The sequence below is a fragment of the Cherax quadricarinatus genome, chromosome 43, assembly GCF_038502225.1.
Source record: "Cherax quadricarinatus isolate ZL_2023a chromosome 43, ASM3850222v1, whole genome shotgun sequence".
Classification (NCBI taxonomy): Eukaryota; Metazoa; Arthropoda; class Malacostraca; order Decapoda; family Parastacidae; genus Cherax; species Cherax quadricarinatus.
This window is the reverse complement of record NC_091334.1, coordinates 2,700,819-2,727,169: the sequence shown is the minus strand read 5'-3', so window position 1 is coordinate 2,727,169 and position 26,351 is coordinate 2,700,819. Positions and strand designations below refer to the sequence as shown.

Here is a 26,351-nt window from a genome sequence, read left to right as displayed (position 1 = left end):
TGTTACTTGCTATCTATTTCCCCAAGCTGATATAGCTCTTAGCTGGTGATTGATGTAGCTTAGAGCAGCTGACATTTCTTCTCTTGGATAAGTGAATGTCAGTGTACAGTCGTTTGCATATGCATGGGATTCTGGGATGAGATGAAGAAGGTCGTTGAAATAGACATTCCATAACAATGGTCCCAGCACGCTTCCTTGTGGAACACTTGCCCCAACAGGATGTCTTGCTGATTCCGTTCCATTGAGAACTACCCTTAGAGATCTACCATGAAGGTAATCACTGAGGAGACATAGCATAGAGCCTGCAATTCCCAGTGCTTGAAGTTTTGCTAAGAAGCCCTGGTGCCACACCCGGTCGAAAGCACCAGCAATGTCCAGTGCTACCACACAGCTGACTTTGGATTCATCCATTGACTGGTGCCACTTAGTGGGGAGGTTTAACAACAGATTAGCAGCAGAGTAACCTTTCCTGAAGCCATATTGACGATCACAAAGTAGTGAGTGGTAGTCAAAAACTCGGTCATTTGTCTTGCGATTATTGTCTCAAGGATCTTACCAGTGATTGACAGGAGTGACACTGGTCTGTAGTTGCTGATTTCTGCTCTGCTTTTCTTTTTGTGAACAGGGACTACATTTGCCTCTTTCCACAGAGAGGGCCGTTTACACTGTCCTAGGCAGTGCTGAAAGATGCGAGTTAGAGGTTCTGCTAGCTGGTCTGCATATCTTCTCACCAATCTTGGGCTCTACTTGTCTGGGCCCACAGCCTTTTCTTGGTCAAGCGATTTAAGAAGGAAATGCACCTCCTCCTGTCTTATTGTCACTACTGACAGTTTTACCACAGTTCTTGCAGCTAGCCAAGGAGGGTCCCTTGCTTGATCAGGAACTTGCATTTTGGTAGCAAAGTGTTCGGCAAAGAGGTCAGCTTTCTCTTGACTACTAGTAGAGGTGGTCCCATTCTGTCGATTTATAGGTGGAATGAGTTCATCAGGCAGATAACCTTGTCTGTCCTTGACCAGGGGCCACCAGGTTTTGGAGCCTACCCTACCTGATGCTAGCTTTCTTTTTGTGTCCACCTCCCATTTAGCAATGGCCCACTTTTGAACGTCACCCATATGCCTACAGGCTTGCCTGTGCAAGTTCCTGTTATAGGTGGTAGGATGTCTCTTATACCTTTGCCTACCTCTCTCTCTCTCTTTTTTTGTATGTATTTTTTTTTTTTTTTTTTTTTTTGTTTTTTTTTTTTTTTTTTTTTTTTTTACACATTGTTTGACACTGTTTTTGATAATCACTCTCCTCTCTCTCTCTCTCTCTCTCTCTCTCTCTCTCTCTCTCTCTCTCTATCTCTCTCTCTCTCTCTCTCCTCTCTCTCTCTCTCTCTCTCTCTCTATCTCTCTCTCTCTCCTCTCTCTCTCTCCTCTCTCTCTCTCTCTCTCTCTCTCTCTCTTCTCTCCTCTCTCTCTCTCTCTCTCTCTCTCTCTCTCTCTCTCTCTCACTCTCTATCTCTCTCTCTCTCTCTCTCTCTCCTCTCTCTCTCTCTCTCTAAGTATATCTCTCTCTCTCTCTCTCTCTCTTCTCTCTCTCTCTATATCTCTCTCTCTCTCTCTCTCCCTCTCTCTCTGTCTCTCTCTCTCTCTCTCTCTCTCTCTCTCTCTCTCTCTCTCTCTCTCTCTCTCTCTCTCTCTCTCTCTCTCTCTCTCTCTCTCTTTCTATCTTTCTCTCTCCCCCTCTAGTTCTATCTCTCTTCCCCTCACACACACCTTCCATTCATCTCCTTTTCCTCCTACCCCGTCCCCCAGGCATCCCCTCTCTTCTCTCTCACCCCTAGCCTGCTTGTGAAAACTGACCGCGCATACCCCCTACCCCTCCTTTCCTCTCTCTCTCTCTCTCTCCCCCTCTCATTCTCTCTACCTCTCTCCTCCTCACACACACCTTCCATTCATCTTCCCTTTCTTCCTACCCGCCCCTGGCTTCCCCCTCTTCCCTCTCACTCTTAGCCTTCCCTCTCACTCTTAGCCTTCCCCTCACTTCTCTCTCTTCCCTCTCATCCCTAGCCTTCTCCCTATCACTCTTAGCCTTCCCCTCGTACTCCTCCTCCTTGGCTTCCCCCTCTTCCCTCTTGCCTCTAGTCTTCCCCTCAATTCCCTCTCTTCCCACTCATCCCTAGCCTCTTCCCTCACCCCCCCCCCCACACACACTCACTCTGAAAATACATAAGCTCCTTTGTGTGGTGAAAAGAAAGTTACCCAAGAGGGCAGAGACCCAGGGGTCTGGTGGATGAACCCGGGAGGGAGGAACCTGGGAGGAAGGAACCTGGGAGGAAGGAACCTGGGAGGGAGGAACCCGGGAGGGAGGAACTCGGGAGGGAGGAACCCGGGAGGGAGGAACCTGGGAGGGAGGACTGGGAGTTAGAGCTCAAAAAAAGGGAGGAAGAGTGGGGAAGGAAGCTAGCAGAGCTTGGCAAGGAAATGGAGGAGAGGATAGCTGAAGAGAACAGGAAGTGGGGACTATGAGTCTTAGCAGCAGAAGATAAGATACAGGGCTTAGAAGAGGAGCTAAAAAACCTGAAACAGATTAAACAGACAAATGACAGAACAGACATAACATCAGGAACTTCTATACCAGTCACAGACAAGGGGACTGTGGGGATCCAGGAAAAGATGAGGGCACTAAGATCAACTGAGAAGCCTGATGACAATGAAGGAGCTATGACATATGCAAAGACTCTAACAGACAACTACAGTGGCAAGGAACAGTTGAGCAGGAAAGACAGTCTGCTGAGCATAGGGGCTGCAGCAAGGGCAGGGGTTGAAGGCAGGAATGTTCCGAAGGAAGGAATTCAAAAACCTCAGAGGATGCAAAGGGAGACACAGTGGGAGGAGGAGAGGGAGAGGTCAGTGTTTGTCTACGGGCTCCAGGAAGTCGAAAGTAAACCTACGATGAAAGAAACCAGGGGGATAAGAAAGCAATCAAAGGTATCATGAAAGCAATAGGTGAGGGAGACATGACCCAGGTGACAAATTTTTGGAGAATTGGGTGGTTTGCGAGAGGAAGGAAACGGCCTGTCAAAGTAATTTTCAAGGCAGAATCAGCTCGAACCAGGATCTTGGAGGAGAAAGCATGACTGAGGGACAAACCAGAGTACCAGAGAGTGTACCTCGATCGCAACAGAACACAGGAAGAAAGGACGATACTGAGAGAGAGGGTACAAAGACGAAAGGAAGAATGAGATGCATTGATGAAGATGAGCAGATCCCAGACTCAGGTGGATGGGCGAACACACCCTACTGATGCACCTGCAGAAGGACTCCAACCATGACAACCCTAAAGCAACTGAACAATCTCAACCAAAACCAGCACACTGTTCCCTCTGCCCCCACCCCCACATGACAAACCCCCACCCCTACAGCAGCCCCCTATGGGCACTCTGCCCCCACCCTTCCATCGCAAACCCCACCCACACCGCAACAACCCCAATGCAACTGAACAATCTAAACCAAAACCCACACACTGTTCCCTCTGCCCCCACCCCCACATGACAAACCCCCACCCCTACAGCAGCCCCCTATGAGCACTCTGACCTCACCTCCCACCACAGCCCCCACCCACACCACAAATCCCCATAGGCCCCCTCCAGGGCTGCAGGAGGTTCAGTGGGACAGAGAACTGGCAGGAAAGTCAGTAAATGAAATGATGGAATATGTAACAACAAAATGCAAGGAGGCAGAGGAAAGGTTTGTTCCCAAGGGCAATAGGAACAATGGGAAGATCAAAGAGTGTCCTCCCTACACCCAAAGGTGTAGGGAGGCAAAAGGCATTAGAGAATGGAAGAGGTACAGAAGGCAAAGGACCCAGGAAAATAAGGAAATCAATCGAAGAGCAAAAAACGAGTATGCGCAGATAAGGAGGGAGGCCCAGCGACAGTACGAAAATAACATAGCGTCAAAAGCCAAGTCTGACCTGAAACTGCTGTATAGCCAGATAAGGAGAAAGACAACAGTCAAAGACCAGGTGATCAGGCTGAGGAAAGAAGGTGGGGAACTCACAAGAAACGATCAAGAGGTATGTGAGGAGCTCAACACGAGATTTAAGGAAGTATTCACATTGGAGACAGGGAGGACTCTGGGAAGACAGGACAGACGGGGACACCAACAGGGAATACACCAACAAGTGCTGGATGACATACACACAACTGAGGAGGAGGTGAAGAAGCTGCTAAGTAACCTTGATACCTCAAAGACAATGGGACCGGACAACATCTCCCTGTGGGTCTTTAGAGAAGGAGTAGAAATGCTGTGTGTGCCACTAGCCACAATCTTCAACACATCCCTTGAAACTGGACAACTACCCGAGGTATGGAAGACGGCAAATGTAGTTCCCATTTTTAAAAAAGTAGACAGAAAAGAGGCACTAAACTACAGACCAGTGTCACAGACGTGTATAGTATGCAAAATCCTAGAGATGATTATCTGTTCCAGGTGGAGCACCTGGAACGGAACAAGAGTATAAATTCCAACCAGCATGGATTCATGGAAGGCAAATCCTGTGTCACAAACCTTCTGGAGTTTTATGGCAAGGTGATGGAAGTAAGACACGAGAGAGAGGGGTGGGTTGACTGCATTTTCAAGGACTGCAAGAAGGTCTTCGACACAGTTCCTCACAAGAGATTAGTGCACAAGCTAGAGGATCAGGCACATATAACAGGAAGGGCACTGAAATGGATCAGAGAATACCTGAAATGGAGGCAACAACGATTCAGGGTATGTAATGAGGTATCATAGTGGGCACCTGTCACGAGCAGGGTCCCACAGGGGTCGGTCCTAAGACCAGTGCTATTTCTGGTATATATGAAGGACATGATGAAAGTGTTAGACTCAAAAGTGTCCCTGTTCGCAGATGATGACAGGCTGGACACCTGGTCCAGCAACTGGCTTCTCAAACTTAACCCCACCAAATGCAAAGTCATGAAGATTGGGGAAGGGCAAAGAAGACCGCAGACAGAGTATAGGCTAGATGGCCAAAGACTGCAAACCTCGCTCAAGGAGAAAGATCTTGGGGTGAGTATAACACCGAGCATGTCTCCGGAAACACACATCAACCAGATAACTGCTGCAGCATATGGGCGCCTGGCAAACCTGAGAACAGCGTTCCAATACCTTAGTAAGGAATCGTTCAAGACACTGTACATTGTGTACGTCAGGCCCATACTGGAGTATGCAGCACCTGTTTGGAACCCGCACTTGATCAAGCACGTCAAGAAATTAGAGAAACTGCAAAGGTTTGTGCCAAGGTTAGTTCCAGAGCTAAGGGTAATGTCCTACGAAGAAAGGTTAAGGGAAATCGGCCTGACGACACTGGAGGACAGGAGGGTTAGGGGAGACATGATAACGACATACAAAATACTGCGTGTAATAGACAAGGTGGACAGAGACAAGATGTTCCAGAGAGGGGACACAGAAACAAGGGGACACAACTGGAAGTTGAAGACCCAGATGAGTCACAGTGACGTTAGGAAGTATTTCTTCAATCATAGAGTCGTCAGGAAGGGGAATAGCCTAGCAAGTGAGGTTGTGGAGGCAGGAACCATACATAGCTTAAAGATGAGGTATGATTAAGCTCATGAAGCAGGGAGAGAGAGGACCCAGTAGCCCTCAGCGAAGAGGCGGGGCCAGGAGCTGAGCCTCGACCTCTGCAACCACAATTAGATGAGTACTATTAGGCTAGTACACATGCACACAATAAAGTTCTTAGAGCCGAGAGAGGACCTAGTAACAACCAGTGAAGAGGCGGGACCAGGAGCTGTGAATCGACCCCTGCAACCACACAAATAGGTGAGTACATGCCTAAATATAAACATACATACCTACATAAATACATACATACATACACACATACATACATACATACATAAATACATACATACATACCGATATACATACATACGCATGCATGCATTTTGTTTAAACAAAACTGGGTATATTAGCAGTGTGCCGCTGATCAGCCGGGCTGTGTTGCATACGTTGGGATGAGGGCAGCAGCAGGTACGAACAATCTGACTGATTAGGGCAGCAACCAGGAGGACAGGTCTAGGACCTGACCTCGAGAGGGAAGGCAATGACCTCTGGAAGTGACTGCAGGTAGATTACACAACCAGGTAGCCTACACATAACCAGGTAGCCTACACATAACCAGGTAGCCTACACATAACCAGGTAGCCTACACATAACCAGGTAGCCTACACATAACCAGGTAGCCTACACATAACCAGGTAGCCTACACATAACCAGGTAGCCTACACATAACCAGGTAGCCTACACACAACCAGGTAGCCTACACATAACCAGGTAGCCTACACATAACCAGGTAGCCTACACATAACCAGGTAGTTTACACATAACCAGGTAGTCTACATATAACCAGGTAGCCTACACATAACCAGGTAGTTTACACATAACCAGGTAGCCTACACATAACCAGGTAGCCTACACATAACCAGGTAGTCTACACATAACCAGGTAGTCTACACATAACCAGATAGTCTACACATGACCAGGTAGTCTACACATAACCAGGTAGTCATGGCGACTGCAAGTAGTCTACACATAACCAGGTAGCCTACACATAACCAGGTAGTCTACACATAACCAGGTAGTCTACACATAACCAGGTAATCTACACCTAACCAGGTAGTCTACACATAACCAGGTAATCTACACATAACCAGGTAGTCTACACATAACCAGGTAGCCTACACATAACCAGGTAGTCTACACATAACCAGGTAGCCTACACATAACCAGGTAGCCTACACATAACCAGGTAGCCTACACATAACCAGGTAGTCTACACATAACTAGGTAGTCTACACATAACCATGTAGACTACACATAACCAGGTAGTTTACACATAACCAGGTAGTCTACACATAACCAGGTAGCCTACACATAACCAGGTAGCCTACACATAACCAGGTAGCCTACACATAACCAGGTAGTCTACACATAACTAGGTAGTCTACACATAACCAGGTAGACTACACATAACCAGGTAGTCTACACATAACCAGGTAGTCTACACATAACCAGGTAGTCTACACATTACCAGGTAGTCTACTCATAACCAGGTAGCCTACACATAACTAGGTAGTCTACACATAACCAGGTAGTCTACACATAACCAGGTAGCCTACACATAACCAGGTAGCCTACACATAACCATGTAGCCTACACATAACCAGGTAGCCTACACATAACCAGGTAGTCTATACATAACCAGGTAGCCTACACATAACTAGGTAGCCTACACATAACCAGGTAGCCTACATATAACCAGGTAGTCTACACATAACCAGGTAGTCTACACATAACCAGGTAGTCTACACATAACCAGGTAGTCTACACATAACCAGGTAGCCTACACATAACCAGATAGCCTGCACATTACCTGGAGTTTACCTGGAGAGAGTTCCGGGGGTCAACGCCCCCACGGCCCGGTCTGTGACCAGGCCTCCTGGTGGATCAGAGACTGATCAACCAGGCTGTTGCTGCTGGCTGCATAACCACATAGCCAGGTATTCTACACATAACCAGGTAGTCTACACATAACCAGGTAGTCTACACATAACCAGGTAGCCTACACGTAACCAGGTAGCCTACACATAACCAGGTAGCCTACACATAACCAGGTAGCCTACACATAACCAGGTAGTCTACACATAACCAGGTAGCCTACACATAACCAGGTAGCTTACACATTACCAGGTAGCCTACACATAACCAGGTAGCCTACACATAACCAGGTAGCCTACACATAACCAGGTAGCCTACACATAACCAGGTAGTCTACACATAACCAGGTAGTCTACACATAACCAGGTAGCCTACACATAACCAGGTAGCCTACACATAACCAGGTAGTCTACACATAACCAGGTAGCCTACACATAACCAGGTAGTCTACACATAACCAGGTAGTCTACACATAACCAGGTAGTCTACACATAACCAGGTAGCCTACACATAACCAGGTAGCCTACACATAACCAGGTAGTCTACACATAACCAGGTAGCCTACACATAACCAGGTAGCCTACACATAACCAGGTAGTCTACACATAACCAGGTAGTCTACACATAACCAGGTAGCCTACACATAACCAGGTAGCCTACACATAACCAGGTAGCCTACACATAACCAGGTAGCCTACACATAACCAGGTAGTCTATACATAACCAGGTAGCCTACACATAACTAGGTAGCCTACACATAACCAGGTAGCCTACATATAACCAAGTAGTCTACACATAACCAGGTAGTCTACACATAACCAGGTAGTCTACACATAACCAGGTAGTCTACACATAACCAGGTAGCCTACACATAACCAGATAGCCTGCACATTACCTGGAGTTTACCTGGAGAGAGTTCCGGGGGTCAACGCCCCCACGGCCCGGTCTGTGACCAGGCCTCCTGGTGGATCAGAGACTGATCAACCAGGCTGTTGCTGCTGGCTGCATAACCACATAGCCAGGTATTCTACACATAACCAGGTAGTCTACACATAACCAGGTAGTCTACACATAACCAGGTAGCCTACACGTAACCAGGTAGCCTACACATAACCAGGTAGCCTACACATAACCAGGTAGCCTACACATAACCAGGTAGTCTACACATAACCAGGTAGCCTACACATAACCAGGTAGCTTACACATTACCAGGTAGCCTACACATAACCAGGTAGCCTACACATAACCAGGTAGCCTACACATAACCAGGTAGCCTACACATAACCAGGTAGTCTACACATAACCAGGTAGTCTACACATAACCAGGTAGCCTACACATAACCAGGTAGCCTACACATAACCAGGTAGTCTACACATAACCAGGTAGCCTACACATAACCAGGTAGTCTACACATAACCAGGTAGTCTACACATAACCAGGTAGTCTACACATAACCAGGTAGCCTACACATAACCAGGTAGCCTACACATAACCAGGTAGTCTACACATAACCAGGTAGCCTACACATAACCAGGTAGCCTACACATAACCAGGTAGTCTACACATAACCAGGTAGTCTACACATAACCAGGTAGCCTACACATAACCAGGTAGCCTACACATAACCAGGTAGCCTACACATAACCAGGTAGCCTACACATAACCAGGTAGTCTATACATAACCAGGTAGCCTACACATAACTAGGTAGCCTACACATAACCAGGTAGCCTACATATAACCAAGTAGTCTACACATAACCAGGTAGTCTACACATAACCAGGTAGTCTACACATAACCAGGTAGTCTACACATAACCAGGTAGCCTACACATAACCAGATAGCCTGCACATTACCTGGAGTTTACCTGGAGAGAGTTCCGGGGGTCAACGCCCCCACGGCCCGGTCTGTGACCAGGCCTCCTGGTGGATCAGAGACTGATCAACCAGGCTGTTGCTGCTGGCTGCATAACCACATAGCCAGGTATTCTACACATAACCAGGTAGTCTACACATAACCAGGTAGTCTACACATAACCAGGTAGCCTACACGTAACCAGGTAGCCTACACATAACCAGGTAGCCTACACATAACCAGGTAGCCTACACATAACCAGGTAGTCTACACATAACCAGGTAGCCTACACATAACCAGGTAGCTTACACATTACCAGGTAGCCTACACATAACCAGGTAGCCTACACATAACCAGGTAGCCTACACATAACCAGGTAGCCTACACATAACCAGGTAGTCTACACATAACCAGGTAGTCTACACATAACCAGGTAGCCTACACATAACCAGGTAGCCTACACATAACCAGGTAGTCTACACATAACCAGGTAGCCTACACATAACCAGGTAGTCTACACATAACCAGGTAGCCTACACATAACCAGGTAGTCTACACATAACCAGGTAGTCTACACATAACCAGGTAGCCTACACATAACCAGGTAGCCTACACATAACCAGGTAGTCTACACATAACCAGGTAGCCTACACATAACCAGGTAGCCTACACATAACCAGGTAGTCTACACATAACCAGGTAGTCTACACATAACCAGGTAGCCTACACATAACCAGGTAGCCTACACATAACCAGGTAGCCTACACATAACCAGGTAGCCTACACATAACCAGGTAGTCTATACATAACCAGGTAGCCTACACATAACTAGGTAGCCTACACATAACCAGGTAGCCTACATATAACCAGGTAGTCTACACATAACCAGGTAGTCTACACATAACCAGGTAGTCTACACATAACCAGGTAGTCTACACATAACCAGGTAGCCTACACATAACCAGATAGCCTGCACATTACCTGGAGTTTACCTGGAGAGAGTTCCGGGGGTCAACGCCCCCACGGCCCGGTCTGTGACCAGGCCTCCTGGTGGATCAGAGACTGATCAACCAGGCTGTTGCTGCTGGCTGCATAACCACATAGCCAGGTATTCTACACATAACCAGGTAGTCTACACATAACCAGGTAGTCTACACATAACCAGGTAGCCTACACGTAACCAGGTAGCCTACACATAACCAGGTAGCCTACACATAACCAGGTAGCCTACACATAACCAGGTAGTCTACACATAACCAGGTAGCCTACACATAACCAGGTAGCTTACACATTACCAGGTAGCCTACACATAACCAGGTAGCCTACACATAACCAGGTAGCCTACACATAACCAGGTAGCCTACACATAACCAGGTAGTCTACACATAACCAGGTAGTCTACACATAACCAGGTAGCCTACACATAACCAGGTAGCCTACACATAACCAGGTAGTCTACACATAACCAGGTAGCCTACACATAACCAGGTAGTCTACACATAACCAGGTAGCCTACACATAACCAGGTAGTCTACACATAACCAGGTAGTCTACACATAACCAGGTAGCCTACACATAACCAGGTAGCCTACACATAACCAGGTAGTCTACACATAACCAGGTAGCCTACACATAACCAGGTAGTCAACACATAACCAGGTAGCCTACACATAACCAGGTAGCCTACACATTACCAGGTAGCCTACACATAACCAGGTAGCCTACACATAACCAGGTAGCCTACACATAACCAGGTAGTCTACACATAACCAGGTAGTCTACACATAACCAGGTAGCCTACACATAACCAGGTAGTCTACACATAACCAGGTAGTCTACACATAACCAGGTAGTCTACACATAACCAGGTAGTCTACACATAACCAGGTAGCCTACACATAACCAGGTAGCCTACACATAACCAGGTAGCCTACACATAACCAGGTAGCCTACACATTACCCGGTAGCCTACACATAACCAGGTAGTCTACACATAACCAGGTAGCCTACACATAACCAGGTAGTCTACACATAACCAGGTAGTCTACACATAACCAGGTAGCCTACACATAACCAGGTAACCTACACATAACCAGGTAGCCTACACATAACCAGGTAGTCTACACATAACCAGGTAGTCTACACATAACCAGGTAGCCTACACATAACCAGGTAGTCTACACATAACCAGGTAGTCTACACATAACCAGGTAGCCTACACATAACCAGGTAGCCTACACATAACCAGGTAGCCTACACATTACCAGGTAGCCTACACATAACCAGGTAGCCTACACATAACCAGGTAGTCTACACATAACCAGGTAGTCTACACATAACCAGGTAGCCTACACATAACCAGGTAGTCTACACATAACCAGCTAATCTACACATAACCAGGTAGCCTACACATAACCAGGTAGCCTACACATTACCAGGTAGCCTACACATAACCAGGTAGCCTACACATAACCAGGTAGCCTACACATAACCAGGTAGTCTACACATAACCAGGTAGTCTACACATAACCAGGTAGCCTACACATAACCAGGTAGTCTACACATAACGAGGTAGCCTACACATAACCAGGTAGTCTACACATAACCAGGTAGTCTACACATAACCAGGTAGTCTACACATAACGAGGTAGCCTACACATAACCAGGTAGTCTACACATAACCAGGTAGTCTACACATAACCAGGTAGTCTACACATAACGAGGTAGCCTACACATAACCAGGTAGTCTACACATAACCAGGTAGTCTACACATAACCAGGTAGTCTACACATAACGAGGTAGCCTACACATAACCAGGTAGTCTACACATAACCAGGTAGTCTACACATAACCAGGTAGTCTACACATAACCAGGTAGTCTACACATAACCAGGTAGTCTACACATAACCAGGTAGCCTACACATAACCAGGTAGCCTACACATAACCAGGTAACCTACACATAACCAGGTAGCCTACACATAACCAGGTAGTCTACACATAACCAGGTAGTCTACACATAACCAGGTAGCCTACACATAACCAGGTAGTCTACACATAACCAGGTAGTCTACACATAACCAGGTAGCCTACACATAACCAGGTAGCCTACACATAACCAGGTAGCCTACACATTACCAGGTAGCCTACACATAACCAGGTAGCCTACACATAACCAGGTAGTCTACACATAACCAGGTAGTCTACACATAACCAGGTAGCCTACACATAACCAGGTAGTCTACACATAACCAGCTAATCTACACATAACCAGGTAGCCTACACATAACCAGGTAGCCTACACATTACCAGGTAGCCTACACATAACCAGGTAGCCTACACATAACCAGGTAGCCTACACATAACCAGGTAGTCTACACATAACCAGGTAGTCTACACATAACCAGGTAGCCTACACATAACCAGGTAGTCTACACATAACGAGGTAGCCTACACATAACCAGGTAGTCTACACATAACCAGGTAGTCTACACATAACCAGGTAGTCTACACATAACGAGGTAGCCTACACATAACCAGGTAGTCTACACATAACCAGGTAGTCTACACATAACCAGGTAGTCTACACATAACGAGGTAGCCTACACATAACCAGGTAGTCTACACATAACCAGGTAGTCTACACATAACCAGGTAGTCTACACATAACGAGGTAGCCTACACATAACCAGGTAGTCTACACATAACCAGGTAGTCTACACATAACCAGGTAGTCTACACATAACCAGGTAGTCTACACATAACCAGGTAGTCTACACATAACCAGGTAGTCTACACATAACCAGTAATGGAAGTCAAACAGTCAGCTGATCTAAACATTGCCACATTAAATTACCACATTAGTTCTACATAAGTCCTTGTACCTAACATATTGTTCATATTTATGACCGACACTCAAAATTTGGCTAATTCACGATTTTTTTTATATAATCCTAACTTCGCAGGAATTTTGAAACAAAAAAAAAACAAATAACATAGCCATGCACTATGCCCCAGGCCCAGACTCGTGGAACTTCGTGTTCAGTGAATCAAGAACTGTAGGAAGCCGGTTTCAGGTGCCTTAAGTGTTCAGTGAATCAAGAAGTGTAAGAAGCCGGTTTCAGGTGCCTTAAGTGTTCAGTGAATCAAGAAGTGTAAGAAGCCGGTTTCAGGTGCCTTAAGTGTTCAGTGAATCAAGAAGTGTAAGAAGCCGGTTTCAGGTGCCTTAAGAGTTCAGTGAATCAAGAAGTGTAAGAAGCCGGTTTCAGGTGCCTTAAGTATTCACTAGAGAGGGATCATGGACACAAGGGTCATCCCACACTCACTATAAACCACAGACAGCGCCACTCCATGAAGGTGGCAGTCAGGCAACTGCAAAGAAGTACATACTGATAGTGCTAACATCATGCATTATTATTATTTTTTTTAAAGTGATCTAAAAAGGAAGGTCGCCAACCACATGGATACCCGCCAGCTGCACAACCCACGGCAGCATGGGTTTACAGCAGGACATGCTTCTCATAATCTACTGGACCTCTATGACAAGGTCTCGGAAAAACAAAATGCAAATGTAGAATACACAGACTTTTTCGAAAGCCTTCAACAAGTCCATTCATGCAGTAATAGCACACAAAATACGTGGTAAACAAATAACAGGAATAGTAATTAGATGGATCTATAACTTTCTAACAAATAGAAGACAAGGAGTAATAGTAAACAGAGTAAAGTCAGTAGCAGCTACATTGTAAAGCTCTGTTCTACAAGGTACAGTACTCATTCCCATCATTTTCCTCATCCTCATAGCTGAAGTAGACCCAGAAGTAAGTCACAGCACTGTGTCCTCTTTAGCTGACGTTACCAGAATTTACATGACAGTGTCATCCATTGAGGACACTGCAGATCTCCAAGCAAACATTAAACAAGTTTTTAAACAGGTCTCAGAAAACAATATGAAGTTCACTTAAGACAAATTTCAATTACTCTGCTAGTACAAGTACAATAAGAATTAGAAATACAAATAGCTAGAGCTTCATTTAAGGAGGTTATTAATAGAGTATTCAAGAGGTTGCTAGTAGAATTACAGTAAATCAACCATTCAAATCATTATGAAGCTCTGTGTAGTCTGCAATCAATCAAACAAACGGGCTTCCACGTGGATAAATTGTCATTTTTGTGGAAATTGGTGTCACGCCCCTTGTGCAGATATCCAAGAACTATCTACAAGCAGTATTAAATCAGGGAAGTGTTTTTGAGTATGCCCAAATGAGATAAATCTGTGGACTAAAATCACAAGGGTATTAAAAGAGGATAACATCAAAGCTGCTTTCATAGACAACCTGGAAGCTTTCTACAACAGATGGGAACATAAAAAGTCTGGGCTGAATGGTACTGCCCTTGATACTGCCCATGTAGTCAGAAACTGTAAGGCTGGAGGTGATGTCCTGGTAGTCAGTAAATGTGGGGCTGATAGTGCTGTCCTGGGAGACAGTAATGGTGAAGCTGGAGGTGCTGTCCTGGGAGACAGTAATGGTGAAGCTGGAGGTGCTGTCCTGGGAGACAGTAATGGTGAAGCTGGAGGTGCTGTTTACCTGGAGTTTACCTGGAGAGAGTTCCGGGGGTCAACGCCCCCGCGGTGAAGCTGGAGATTTTGTACAGGTAGTCGGGAATTATACGCAGGTAGGAATACATATAAATGACCTCATAGGGGACAGGAGCCGTAGTGGGGAAACAAGTGTAGTCAAAGATAAGATAAAACCAATATTGCAAACTAGAAATACCACAGGAAATAGCAAACAAGAGGACTCCACTAGCAACAGTGAGGATATATTACCAAAAACAACTGGTGGGAGCTCCATTGTAGGTGCTAGGAAGGATAGGAATAAGACAGGTAAACATGCACCAACAGGGAATACAGTCACAGAAACCCAAGGCAAACGGAAACCAAGCCTGTGCACATACTATGCACTTGGTATCTGCAGACATGGGAAATCTGGAAAAACAGACGGGACGTGCAACTATGACCACCCTAGAAAATGCCATGCCCATATGACAACAGGAAAATGCAAACTCCCTTCCTGTAAGCTTTTTCACCCTGAAATGTGTACCTCTTCAGTACAGGAAAGACTGTGCTATAACTTAAATTGCCAGGCACACCATCTAAAGGGGAAAAAAAGATACAAAACATCCAGGCCATGGGAAAACCTGGGTAGCCACAGCCACTCAAGAGGGAGAGGTTTTTTAGTGCCAGGAAGGAAAAAAAACTGGCAGGAAATGGCAGAAATCGTACACCAAATCCAGTCATTCCTGGAGTGGAACCACAGTCGATGGCCTCCACTCCAAACCAACAGATACAGATACTAATGCCGGAAAAAAATTACCCCCCCCCCAGTACCAACAATACCACCAGTCCGATAACATTCTTCTTTGCAAATATACAGGGTCTAAAGCCAGCAACAAACAACAAAATACCTTTCATCCGTGGACTGCTTGCAGAGGCAAAGGCAATGTTCACGGCTTTCACTGAGACCCACAAAAAGGATCACTTGTATAACGAAATATGGATCCCAGGTTACAACCTATACAGATGTGACAGAGTGAACAGGCAAAAGGTGGGGGGGGCTTGGCCTGTACATTGCAGAGTCACTTGTTTGCACAGAACTGCTTAATGCCTCAAATGATATAGTGGAAGTTTTAGCAGTAAAGATCGAGAACCAAAACCTAGTCATTGTGGTAGTCTATAAGCCTCCGGATGCAACATCCCAGCAATTCCAGGAACAGCTGTTAAAAATTGACCACTGTCTGGAAAATTTTCCAGCTCCTGCACCCAACATCTTGCTCCTGGGGGATTTCAACTTAAGGCACCTAAAATGGAGGAATATAGCAAATAATATTGTTGCAGTAATAACACCAGGAGGCAGCTCTGAAGAAAACTCACACTCACACGAGCTTGTAAATATCTGCACAAAATTCAATTTAAACCAGCAAATAATAGAGCCTACTAGACTGGAGAATACACTAGACCTCATCTTCACTAACAATGATGATCTGAAAAGAAATGTCACCATATCAAAAACAATACACTCAGATCACAACATAATTGAGGTTCAGACATGTATGCGCGGAGCCCCAGACCGCCATAATGAGATTAGTCACGAGGGTGCATTCACCAAATTCAACTTCAATAACAAAAACATAAAGTGGGACCAAGTAAACCAAGTCCTAATTGATATAAGCTGGGAAGATATACTAAGCAACACAGACCCCAACTTATGCCTAGAACAGATTAACTTGGTGGCACTCGATGTATGCACAAGGCTTATTCCTCTAAGAAAAAGGAGGAGTAGATGTAAAATAGAAAGAGACAGGTGCTCCCTTTACAGGCGACGGAAAAGAATAACAGAGCGGCTAAAAGAGGTCAATATATCTGAAATGCGTAGGGAGACACTGGTCAGAGAAATAGCAAACATCGAACTTAAGCTAAAGGAATCTTATAGGAGTCAGGAATCGCGGGAAGAACTAAAAGCCATAAATGAAATCGAAAGAAGCCCAAAGTATTTCTTCTCCTATGCCAAATCAAAGTCGAGAACAACGTTCAGTATTGGGCCCCTACTTAAACAAGATGGGTCCTACACAGATGACAGCAAGGAAATGAGTGAGCTACTCAAGTCCCAATATGACTCAGTTTTTAGCAAGCCGCTAACCAGACTGAGAGTCGAAGATCAAAATGAATTTTTTATGAGAGAGCCACAGAATTTGGTTAATACAAGCCTATCCGATGTTATCCTGACGCCAAATGACTTCGAACAGGCGATAAATGACATGCCCATACACTCTGCCCCAGGGCCAGACTCATGGAACTCCGTGTTCATCATGAACTGCAAGAAGCCCGTATCACGAGCCATTACCATCCTATGGAGAGGGAGCATGGACACGGGGGTCGTCCCACAGTTACTAAAAACAACAGACATAGCCCCACTCCACAAAGGGGGCAGTAAAGCAACAGCAAAGAACTACAGACCGATAGCACTAACATCCCATATCATAAAAATCTTTGAAAGGGTCCTAAGAAGCAAGATCACCACCCATCTAGAAACCCATCAGTTACACAACCCAGGGCAACATGGGTTTAGAACAGGTCGCTCCTGTCTGTCTCAACTATTGGATCACTACGACAAGGTCCTAGATGCACTAGAAGACAAAAAGAATGCAGATGTAATATATACAGACTTTGCAAAAGCCTTCGACAAGTGTGACCATGGCGTAATAGCGCACAAAATGCGTGCTAAAGGAATAACAGGAAAAGTCGTTCGATGGATCTATAATTTCCTCACTAACAGAACACAGAGAGTAGTAGTTAACAGAGCAAAGTCCGAGGCAGCTACGGCGAAAAGCTCTGTTCCACAAGGCACAGTACTCGCTCCCATCTTGTTCCTCATCCTCATATCTGACATAGACAAGGATGTCAGCCACAGCACCGTGTCTTCCTTTGCAGATGACACCCGAATCTGCATGACACTGTCTTCCATTGCAGACACTGCAAGGCTCCAGGCGGACATCAACCAAATCTTTCAGTGGGCTGCAGAAAACAATATGAAGTTCAACGATGAGAAATTTTAATTACTCAGATATGGTAAACATGAGGAAATTAAATCTTCATCGGAGTACAAAACAAATTCTGGCCACAAAATAGAGCGAAACACCAACGTCAAAGACCTGGGAGTGATCATGTCGGAGGATCTCACCTTCAAGGACCATAACATTGCATCAATCGCATCTGCTAGAAAAATGACAGGATGGATAATGAGAACCTTCAAAACTAGGGATGCCAAGCCCATGATGACACTCTTCAGGTCACTTGTTCTATCTAGGCTGGAATATTGCTGCACACTAACAGCACCTTTCAAGGCAGGTGAAATTGCTGACCTAGAAAATGTACAGAGAACCTTCGCGGCACACATAACAGAGATAAAACACCTCAACTACTGGGAGCCCTTGAGGTTCCTAAACCTGTATTCCCTGGAATGCAGGCGGGAGAGATACATGATTATATACACCTGGAAAATCCTAGAGGGACTAGTACCGAACTTGCACACGAAAATCACTCACTACGAAAGCAAAAGACTTGGCAGACGATGCAACATCCCCCCAGTGAAAAGCAGGGGTGTCACTAGCACGTTAAGAGACCATACAATAAGTGTCAGGGGCCCGAGACTGCTCAACTGCCTCCCAGCATACATAAGGGGGATTACCAACAGACCCCTGGCAGTCTTCAAGCTGGCACTGGACAAGCACCTAAAGTCGGTTCCTGACCAGCCGGGCTGTGGCTCGTATGTTGGTTTGCGTGCAGCCAGCAGCAACAGCCTGGTTGATCAGGCTCTGATCCACCAGGAGGCCTGGTCACAGACCGGGCAGCGGGGGCGTTGACCCCCGGAACTCTCTCCAGGTAAACTCCAGGTAAACGGCTGGGTGATATAAGGAAGGAAACACATTCACCATCACTTAATCAGTAGCTGGCTTGCTAAAAGTGCGCTGGCATCACAATTCTACAACCCTCCAAACTGTAGCATCCTCACCCATCCTTCAGAGTGCAGGCACTGTGTTTCCCACTCAAAAAATTACAACCTCACCATCCATTTCTCAGTATAAGCACTGTACTCCCCTCCTTCAGAACTGCAATCTTACCCGCCAGCCTGCGGAGTGCAGGCACTGCACTCCCTACTAACCTGTTTCTGCAGAAGTCTCCAGGTATGTCTGGGAAGCCCTTGGCAGACACCAGAGGAAGGGAAGCCTCCAGCAGCAGCAGCAGCAGCAGCAGGAGACAAGTGCAACCTCCACCCCTGGGTCTCTCTCCACCAGTCTTCCTCAGCAGCAGCAGCATCCTGTCTCTCTCTTTCTTGTCAGAGTGATCTCTGCTGAGTTTCAAGTCGGCAACGGATTTATAAGACAAAGATGTGGTAGTGGCTCAGACGTCACAGACTGACTCAACTACTTTATTTCTGGTTGGTAACTGGCCACTGGAGTATCATCTCCGCCTCTTCTTTCTTACAGGTTTGTCTCACGAATTCTTAGCATTTTCTTGCAGAGACTTTGTTACTGTGCAGACTGAGAAGGAAAAGTTCACTTTATGTATGAACACTATCTTCAATATCTGTTTTGCCAGAAGTGCGTGTGGACATCACAATTTAAAGGACCTTCCAAATTATCGCATCTTACCCATTATTGAGAGTGTATACTTTGTGTTGTACTACCCACATACAGAATTCAAGCACAGTTAACCAATTTCTCTGTATTCCTTCATGAATATTATTTGCTCACATTCCAACAGCACATCCAATCACAGAAACCACTTGTCTCCTCGCTTGTCTCATCAAATTTGCTGCACGATCGCTGCAAGATTCCTGTGTTGGAAAACCCGAGCCTCCTCTACTGTCAGTGCACTCGAGAAAATTAGTACAGAGTGTTATATAAGTTTCTGTGGCATGGTAAGAGTATGTTACATTTTATTTGCCGTATGTCACACCCATACAGGCATGTTTCCCGACCAGCGAACCAGATCCTGAGGGTCTAACGAGCAAGGGCCCCATCGTTATACCAGTACCTTGGTGCAGCCAGCCAATCACAAGGAAGCCCGCCAAAACTGTGCAGCAATGTGGGACACTCGTAAAGCAGTTTGACACAACTGGTGTGTGGGTGGGTGTGTGTGTACTCACCTATTTGTACTCACCTATTTGTGGTTGCAGGGGTCGAGTCTTAGCTCCTGGCCCCGCCTCTTCACCGGTTGCTACTGGGCCCTCTCTCTCCCCGCTCCATGAGCTTTATCAAACCTCGTCTTAAAACGGTGTATGGTTCCTGCCTCCACTACGTCATTTTCTAGGCTATTCCACTGCCTTACAACTCTATGACTGAAGAAATACTTCCTATCTCTCTGGCTCATTTGTGTCTTCAACTTCCAATTGTGGCCTCTTGTTTCTGTGTCCCCTCCTTGGAACATCCTGTCTTTGTCCACCTTGTCTATTCCACGCAGTATTTTATATGTCGTTATCATGTCTCCCCTGACCCTCCTGTCCTCCAGTGTCGTCAGGCCGATTTCCCTTAATCTTTCTTCATAGGACATTCCCCTTAGCTCTTTGAACTAACCTTGTCGCAAACCTTTGTACTTTCTCTAGTTTCTTGACGTGCTTTATCAAGTGCGGGTTCCAAACAGGTGCTGCATACTCCAGTATGGGCCTGACATACACGGTGTACAGTGTGTGTGTGTGTATGGGTGTGTATGTGTGTGTGTGTGTGTGTGTGTGCGTGTGTGTGTGGGTGTGCGTGTGTGTGTGGGTGTGCGTGTGTGTGTGGGTGTGCGTGTGTGTGTGGGTGTGCGTGCTTGTGTGTATGCATATATTTGTACGCTCGTGTGCATATGTCCGTGCGTGCGCCCTCGTGTGTGTATGTCCGTGCGTGCGCCCTCGTGTGTGTATGTCCGTGCGTGCGCCCTCGTGTGTGTATGTCCGTGCGTGCGCCCTCGTGTGTGTATGTCCGTGCGTGCGCCCTCGTGTGTGTATGTGCGCGCGCGCTAGTGTGGGTGTATGATCCACTTAATATTTGTATTTATAACTCATTACAATTGTGACCAGGTGTGGACGTATCAGTGGTTCATTACTTTGTAATTTGTTCATGACTGTAACCATGTATAGGAGTGAAGCTGATTCATTACCTCTGTAACTTGCCATGATTGTGACCAGATCTACCTGGAGTTCATTACCTTTGTAACTAGTTCAGCTATCATAACTTTGGGGTCCAGTCACTGGACCCATTATGTACCTTTGTAATCTTTTGACTACCGCCCACAGGACGGGTATGGGGTGCATAATAAACATATTAAACTAACTGATCACTAGGGTTCTCACCATGTCTTGTGCTTGCATTCGGATAATTGCACATAGATGTAAATATTGTACTTAGGCTCTATACATATTATAAATACCAACTAGTTTTGGTGAACGAAATGCAATCATTTACTCTCTCTGCTGCTGGTGGTGGCCTGGTGGCTAACACTCTCGCTTCACACGGCGAGGGCCTGGGTTCGATTCCCAGCTAGAGTAGAAACACTGGGCGTGTTTCTTTCCACCTGTTGTCTATGTTCACCCATCAGTAAAATGGGTACCTGGGTGTTAGTCGACTGGTGTGGGTCGCATCCTGGGACACTGACCTAATTTGCCCGAAATCCGGAGCATAACAAGGGAGTTTCTATATAGTAGTATGTCATTGTTGTCAGCTAGGACTGTATACCTTGTACATGTACTTGTAGTAAATAAAGATATTATTATTATTATTTTTGCTCGTTCCTAAGTGGTTATCGTGCCCCAGCAAGGTGTACACCACAACTATTCTACATCTGTGTTCGTAATACTTTCTAATGCACTTATTACCTCTGGACGTTTGATGAAAATCAGATTTTGTATACATAGTTTAATCAGTTAGTCACTAATACCCCACTTTCAATAAAAATTGCAAATTAGGATATATATATATATATATATATATATATATATATATATATATATATATATATATATATATATATATAATATTCTTTCAACACACCGGTCGTATCCCACCAAGGCAGGGTGCCACCCCCCCAAAAAAAAAAAAACGAAAATTTTTCTTAAATTTAGTAATATATACGGTAGAAGGGGTTACTAGCCCCTTGCTCCCGGCATTTTAGTCGCCTCTTACAACACGCATGGCTTACGGAGGAAGAATTCTGTTCCACTTCCCCATGGGGATAAGAGGAAATAAACAAGAACAAAAACTAGAAAGAAAATAGAAGAATACCCAGAGGTGTGTGTATATATATGCTTGTACATGTATGTGTAGTGTGACCTAAGTGTAAGTAGAAGTAGCAAGACGTACCTGAAATCTTGCATGTTTATGAGACAGACAAAAGACACCAGCAATCCTACCATCATGTAAAACAATTACAGGCTTTCGTTTTACACTCACTTGGCAGGACGGTAGTACCTCCCTGGGTGGTTGTTGTCTACCAATCTACTACCACAGGACGGTAGTACCTCCCTGGGTGGTTGCTGACTACCAATCTACTACCACAGGACGGTAGTACCTCCCTGGGTGGTTGCTGGCTACCATCCTACTACCACAGGACGGTAGTACCTCCCTGGGTGGTTGCTGTCTACCAACCTACTACCACAGGACGGTAGTACCTCCCTGGGTGGTTGTTGTCTACCAACCCACTACCACAGAACGGTAGTACCTCCCTGGGTGGTTGCTGTCTACCAACCTACTACCACAGGACGGTCGTACCTCCCTGGGTGGTTGCTGTCTACCAACCTACTACCACAGGACGGTAGTACCTCCCTGGGTGGTTGCTGTCTACCAACCTACTACCACAGGACGGTAGTACCTCCCTGGGTGGTTGCTGTCTACCAACCTACTACCACAGAACGGTAGTACCTCCCTGGGTGGTTGCTGTCTACCAGCCTACTACCACAGGACGGTAGTACCTCCCTGGGTGGTTGCTGTCTACCAACCTACTACCACAGGACGGTAGTACCTCCCTGGGTGGTTGTTGTCTACCAACCTACTACCACAGGACGGTAGTACCTCCCTGGGTGGTTGCTGTCTACCAACCTACTACCACAGGACGGTCGTACCTCCCTGGGTGGTTGCTGTCTACCAACATACTACCACAGAACGGTAGTACCTCCCTGGGTGGTTGCTGTCTACCAACCTACTACCACAGGACGGTAGTACCTCCCTGGGTGGTTGCTGTCTACCAACCTACTACCACAGGACGGTAGTACCTCCCTGGGTGGTTGCTGTCTACCATCCTACTACCACAGGACGGTAGTACCTCCCTGGGTGGTTGCTGTCTACCAACCTACTACCACAGGACGGTAGTACCTCCCTGGGTGGTTGTTGTCTACCAACCTACTACCACAGAACGGTAGTACCTCCCTGGGTGGTTGCTGTCTACCAACCTACTACCACAGGACGGTAGTACCTCCCTGGGTGGTTGTTGTCTACCAACCTACTACCACAGGACGGTAGTACCTCCCTGGGTGGTTGCTGTCTACCAACCAACTACCACAGGACGGTAGTACCTCCCTGGGTGGTTGTTGTCTACCAATCTACTACCACAGAACGGTAGTACCTCCCTGGGTGGTTGCTGTCTACCAACCTACTACCAACCTACTACCACAGGACGGTAGTACCTCCCTGGGTGGTTGTTGTCTACCAATCTACTACCACAGAACGGTAGTACCTCCCTGGGTGGTTACTGTCTACCAACCTACTACCACAGGACGGTAGTACCTCCCTGGGTGGTTGCTGTCTACCAACCTACTACCACAGAACGGTAGTACCTCCCTGGGTGGTTGCTGTCTACCAACCTACTACCACAGGACGGTAGTACCTCCCTGGGTGGTTGTCTACCAATCTACTACCACAGAACGGTAGTACCTCGCTGGGTAGTTGCTGTCTACCAACCTACTACCACAGGACGGTAGTACCTCCCTGGGTGGTTGCTGTCTACCAACCTACTACCACAGGACGGTAGTACCTCCCTGGGTGGTTGCTGTCTACCAACCTACTACCACAGGACGGTAGTACCTCCCTGGGTGGTTGCTGTCTACCAACCTACTACCACAGGACGGTAGTACCTCCCTGGGTGGTTGCTGTCTACCAACCTACTACCACAGGACGGTAGTACCTCCCTGGGAGGTTGCTATCTACCAACCTACTACCACAGGACGGTAGTACCTCCATGGGTGGTTGCTGACTACCAACCTACTACCACAGGACTGTAGTACCACCCTGGGTGGTTGTTGTCTACCAACCTACTACCACAGGACGGTAGTACCTCCCTGGGTGGTTGCTGTCTACCAACCTACTACCACAGGACTGTAGTACCTCCCTGGGCGGTTCTTGTCTACCAACCTACTACCACAGGACTACCACAGGACTGTCGTACCTCCCTGGGTGGTTGCTGTCTACCAACCTACTACCACAGGACTGTAGTACCTCCCTGGATGGTTGCTGCCTACCAACCTACTACCACAGGACGGTAGCACCTCCCTGGGTGGTTGCTGACTACCAACCTACTACCACAGGACGGTAGTACCTCCCTGGGTGGTTGTCTACCAACCTACTACCACGGCACTGTAGTACCTCCCTGGGTGGTTGTTGTCTACCAACCTACTACCACAGGACGGTAGTACCTCTCTGGGTGGTTGTTGTCTAGCAACCTACTACCACAGGACGGCAGTACCTCCCTGGGTGGTTGTTGTCTACCAACCTACTACCACAGGACGGTAGTACCTCCCTGGGTGGTTGTTGTCTACCAACCTACTACCACAGGACGGCAGTACCTCCCTGGGTGGTTGTCTACCAACCTACTACCACAGGACGGCAGTACCTCCCTGGGTGGTTGTTGTCTACCAACCTACTACCACAGGACGGTAGTACCTCCCTGGGTGGTTGTTGTCTACCAACCTACTACCACAGGACGGCAGTACCTCCCTGGGTGGTTGTTGTCTACCAACCTACTACCACAGGACGGTAGTACCTCCCTGGGTGGTTGTTGTCTACCATCCTACTACCACAGGACGGTAGTACCTCCCTGGGTGGTTGCTGTCTACCAACCTACTACCACAGGACGGTAGTACCTCCCTGGGTGGTTGCTGTCTACCAACCTACTACCACAGGACGGTAGTACCTCCCTGGGTGGTTGCTGTCTACCAACCTACTACCACAGGACGGTAGTACCTCCCTGGGTGGTTGCTGTCTACCAACCTACTACCTAGGAGATATATACATACATACATACATATATATGTATATATATATATATATATATATATATATATATATATATATATATATATATATATATATATATATAGGTTCGACTCCTTGACTAGTCGCAGTTTTGTTATTGATCAATACCACTTGTTCGTGGGTACAATAATATATATATATATATATATATATATATATATATATATATATATATATATATATATATATATATATATATATATATATATATATATATATATATATATGTCGTGCCGAATATGTAAAACTGGTCAATTAGCAAGAACTCATTTAAAATTAAATCCTTTCTAAAATTTTCTCTTATACGTTTAAAGATATATTTTTTTCATTAAGGTTAATGTAAAAAATTTTTAATTTTGCACCAAAAGTATCTTAGAAAACTTACCTAACCTTATTATAACATGAACAATTTATTTTATCCTAATCCAATTAAATATATTTAAGATTTGTTTACAATAATTTAATACTAAACAAACAGAGCGAAATATATTTTTTTCATTAGGTTCAAAATGATTTTGGCGAAATTATTGCATACACAAATTTTCGCTTGTCCTATATGGCAAGATGAACGGTGCTATTTAAGCCAAGATCGCAAGTTCTGCCTATTCGCCACGACATTATATATATATATATATATATATATATATATATATATATATATATATATATATATATATATATATATATATATATATACGAGGTAGTAGGTTGGTAGACAGCAACCACCCAGGGAGGTACTACCGTCCTGTGGTAGTAGGTTGGTAGACAGCAACCACCCAGGGAGGTACTACCGTCCTGTGGTAGTAGGTTGGTAGACAACCACCCAGGGAGGTACTACCGTCCTGTTGTAGTAGGTTGGTAGACAGCAACCACCCAGGGAGGTACTACCGTCCTGTGGCAGTAGGTTGGTAGACAGCAACTACCCAGGGAGGTACTACCGTCCTGTGGTAGTAGGTTGGTAGACAGCAACCACCCAGGGAGGTACTACCGTTCTGTGGTAGTAGGTTGGTAGACAGCAACCACCCAGGGAGGTACTACCGTCCTGTGGTAGTAGGTTGGTAGACAGCAACCACCCAGGGAGGTACTACCGTCCTGTGGTAGTAGGTTGGTAGACAGCAACCACCCAGGGAGGTACTACCGTCCTGTGGTA

At 46.0% G+C, this 26,351-nt stretch overlaps 1 protein-coding gene across 1 annotated transcript in view; it reads right to left on the bottom strand.

The window, feature by feature from the left end:
- Window positions 1-19,287, bottom strand: part of LOC128694362 (uncharacterized peptidase C1-like protein F26E4.3) — a 117,738-nt gene extending 98,451 nt beyond the window's left edge. Inside the window, exon 1 of the mRNA XM_070093508.1 lies at window positions 19,081-19,287. Coding sequence (XP_069949609.1) covers window positions 19,081-19,235 — 155 coding nt within the window. The 5' untranslated portion in view covers window positions 19,236-19,287. The remainder of the gene's footprint in view (window positions 1-19,080) is intronic.
- Between the last annotated feature and the right edge of the window lie 7,064 nt (window positions 19,288-26,351).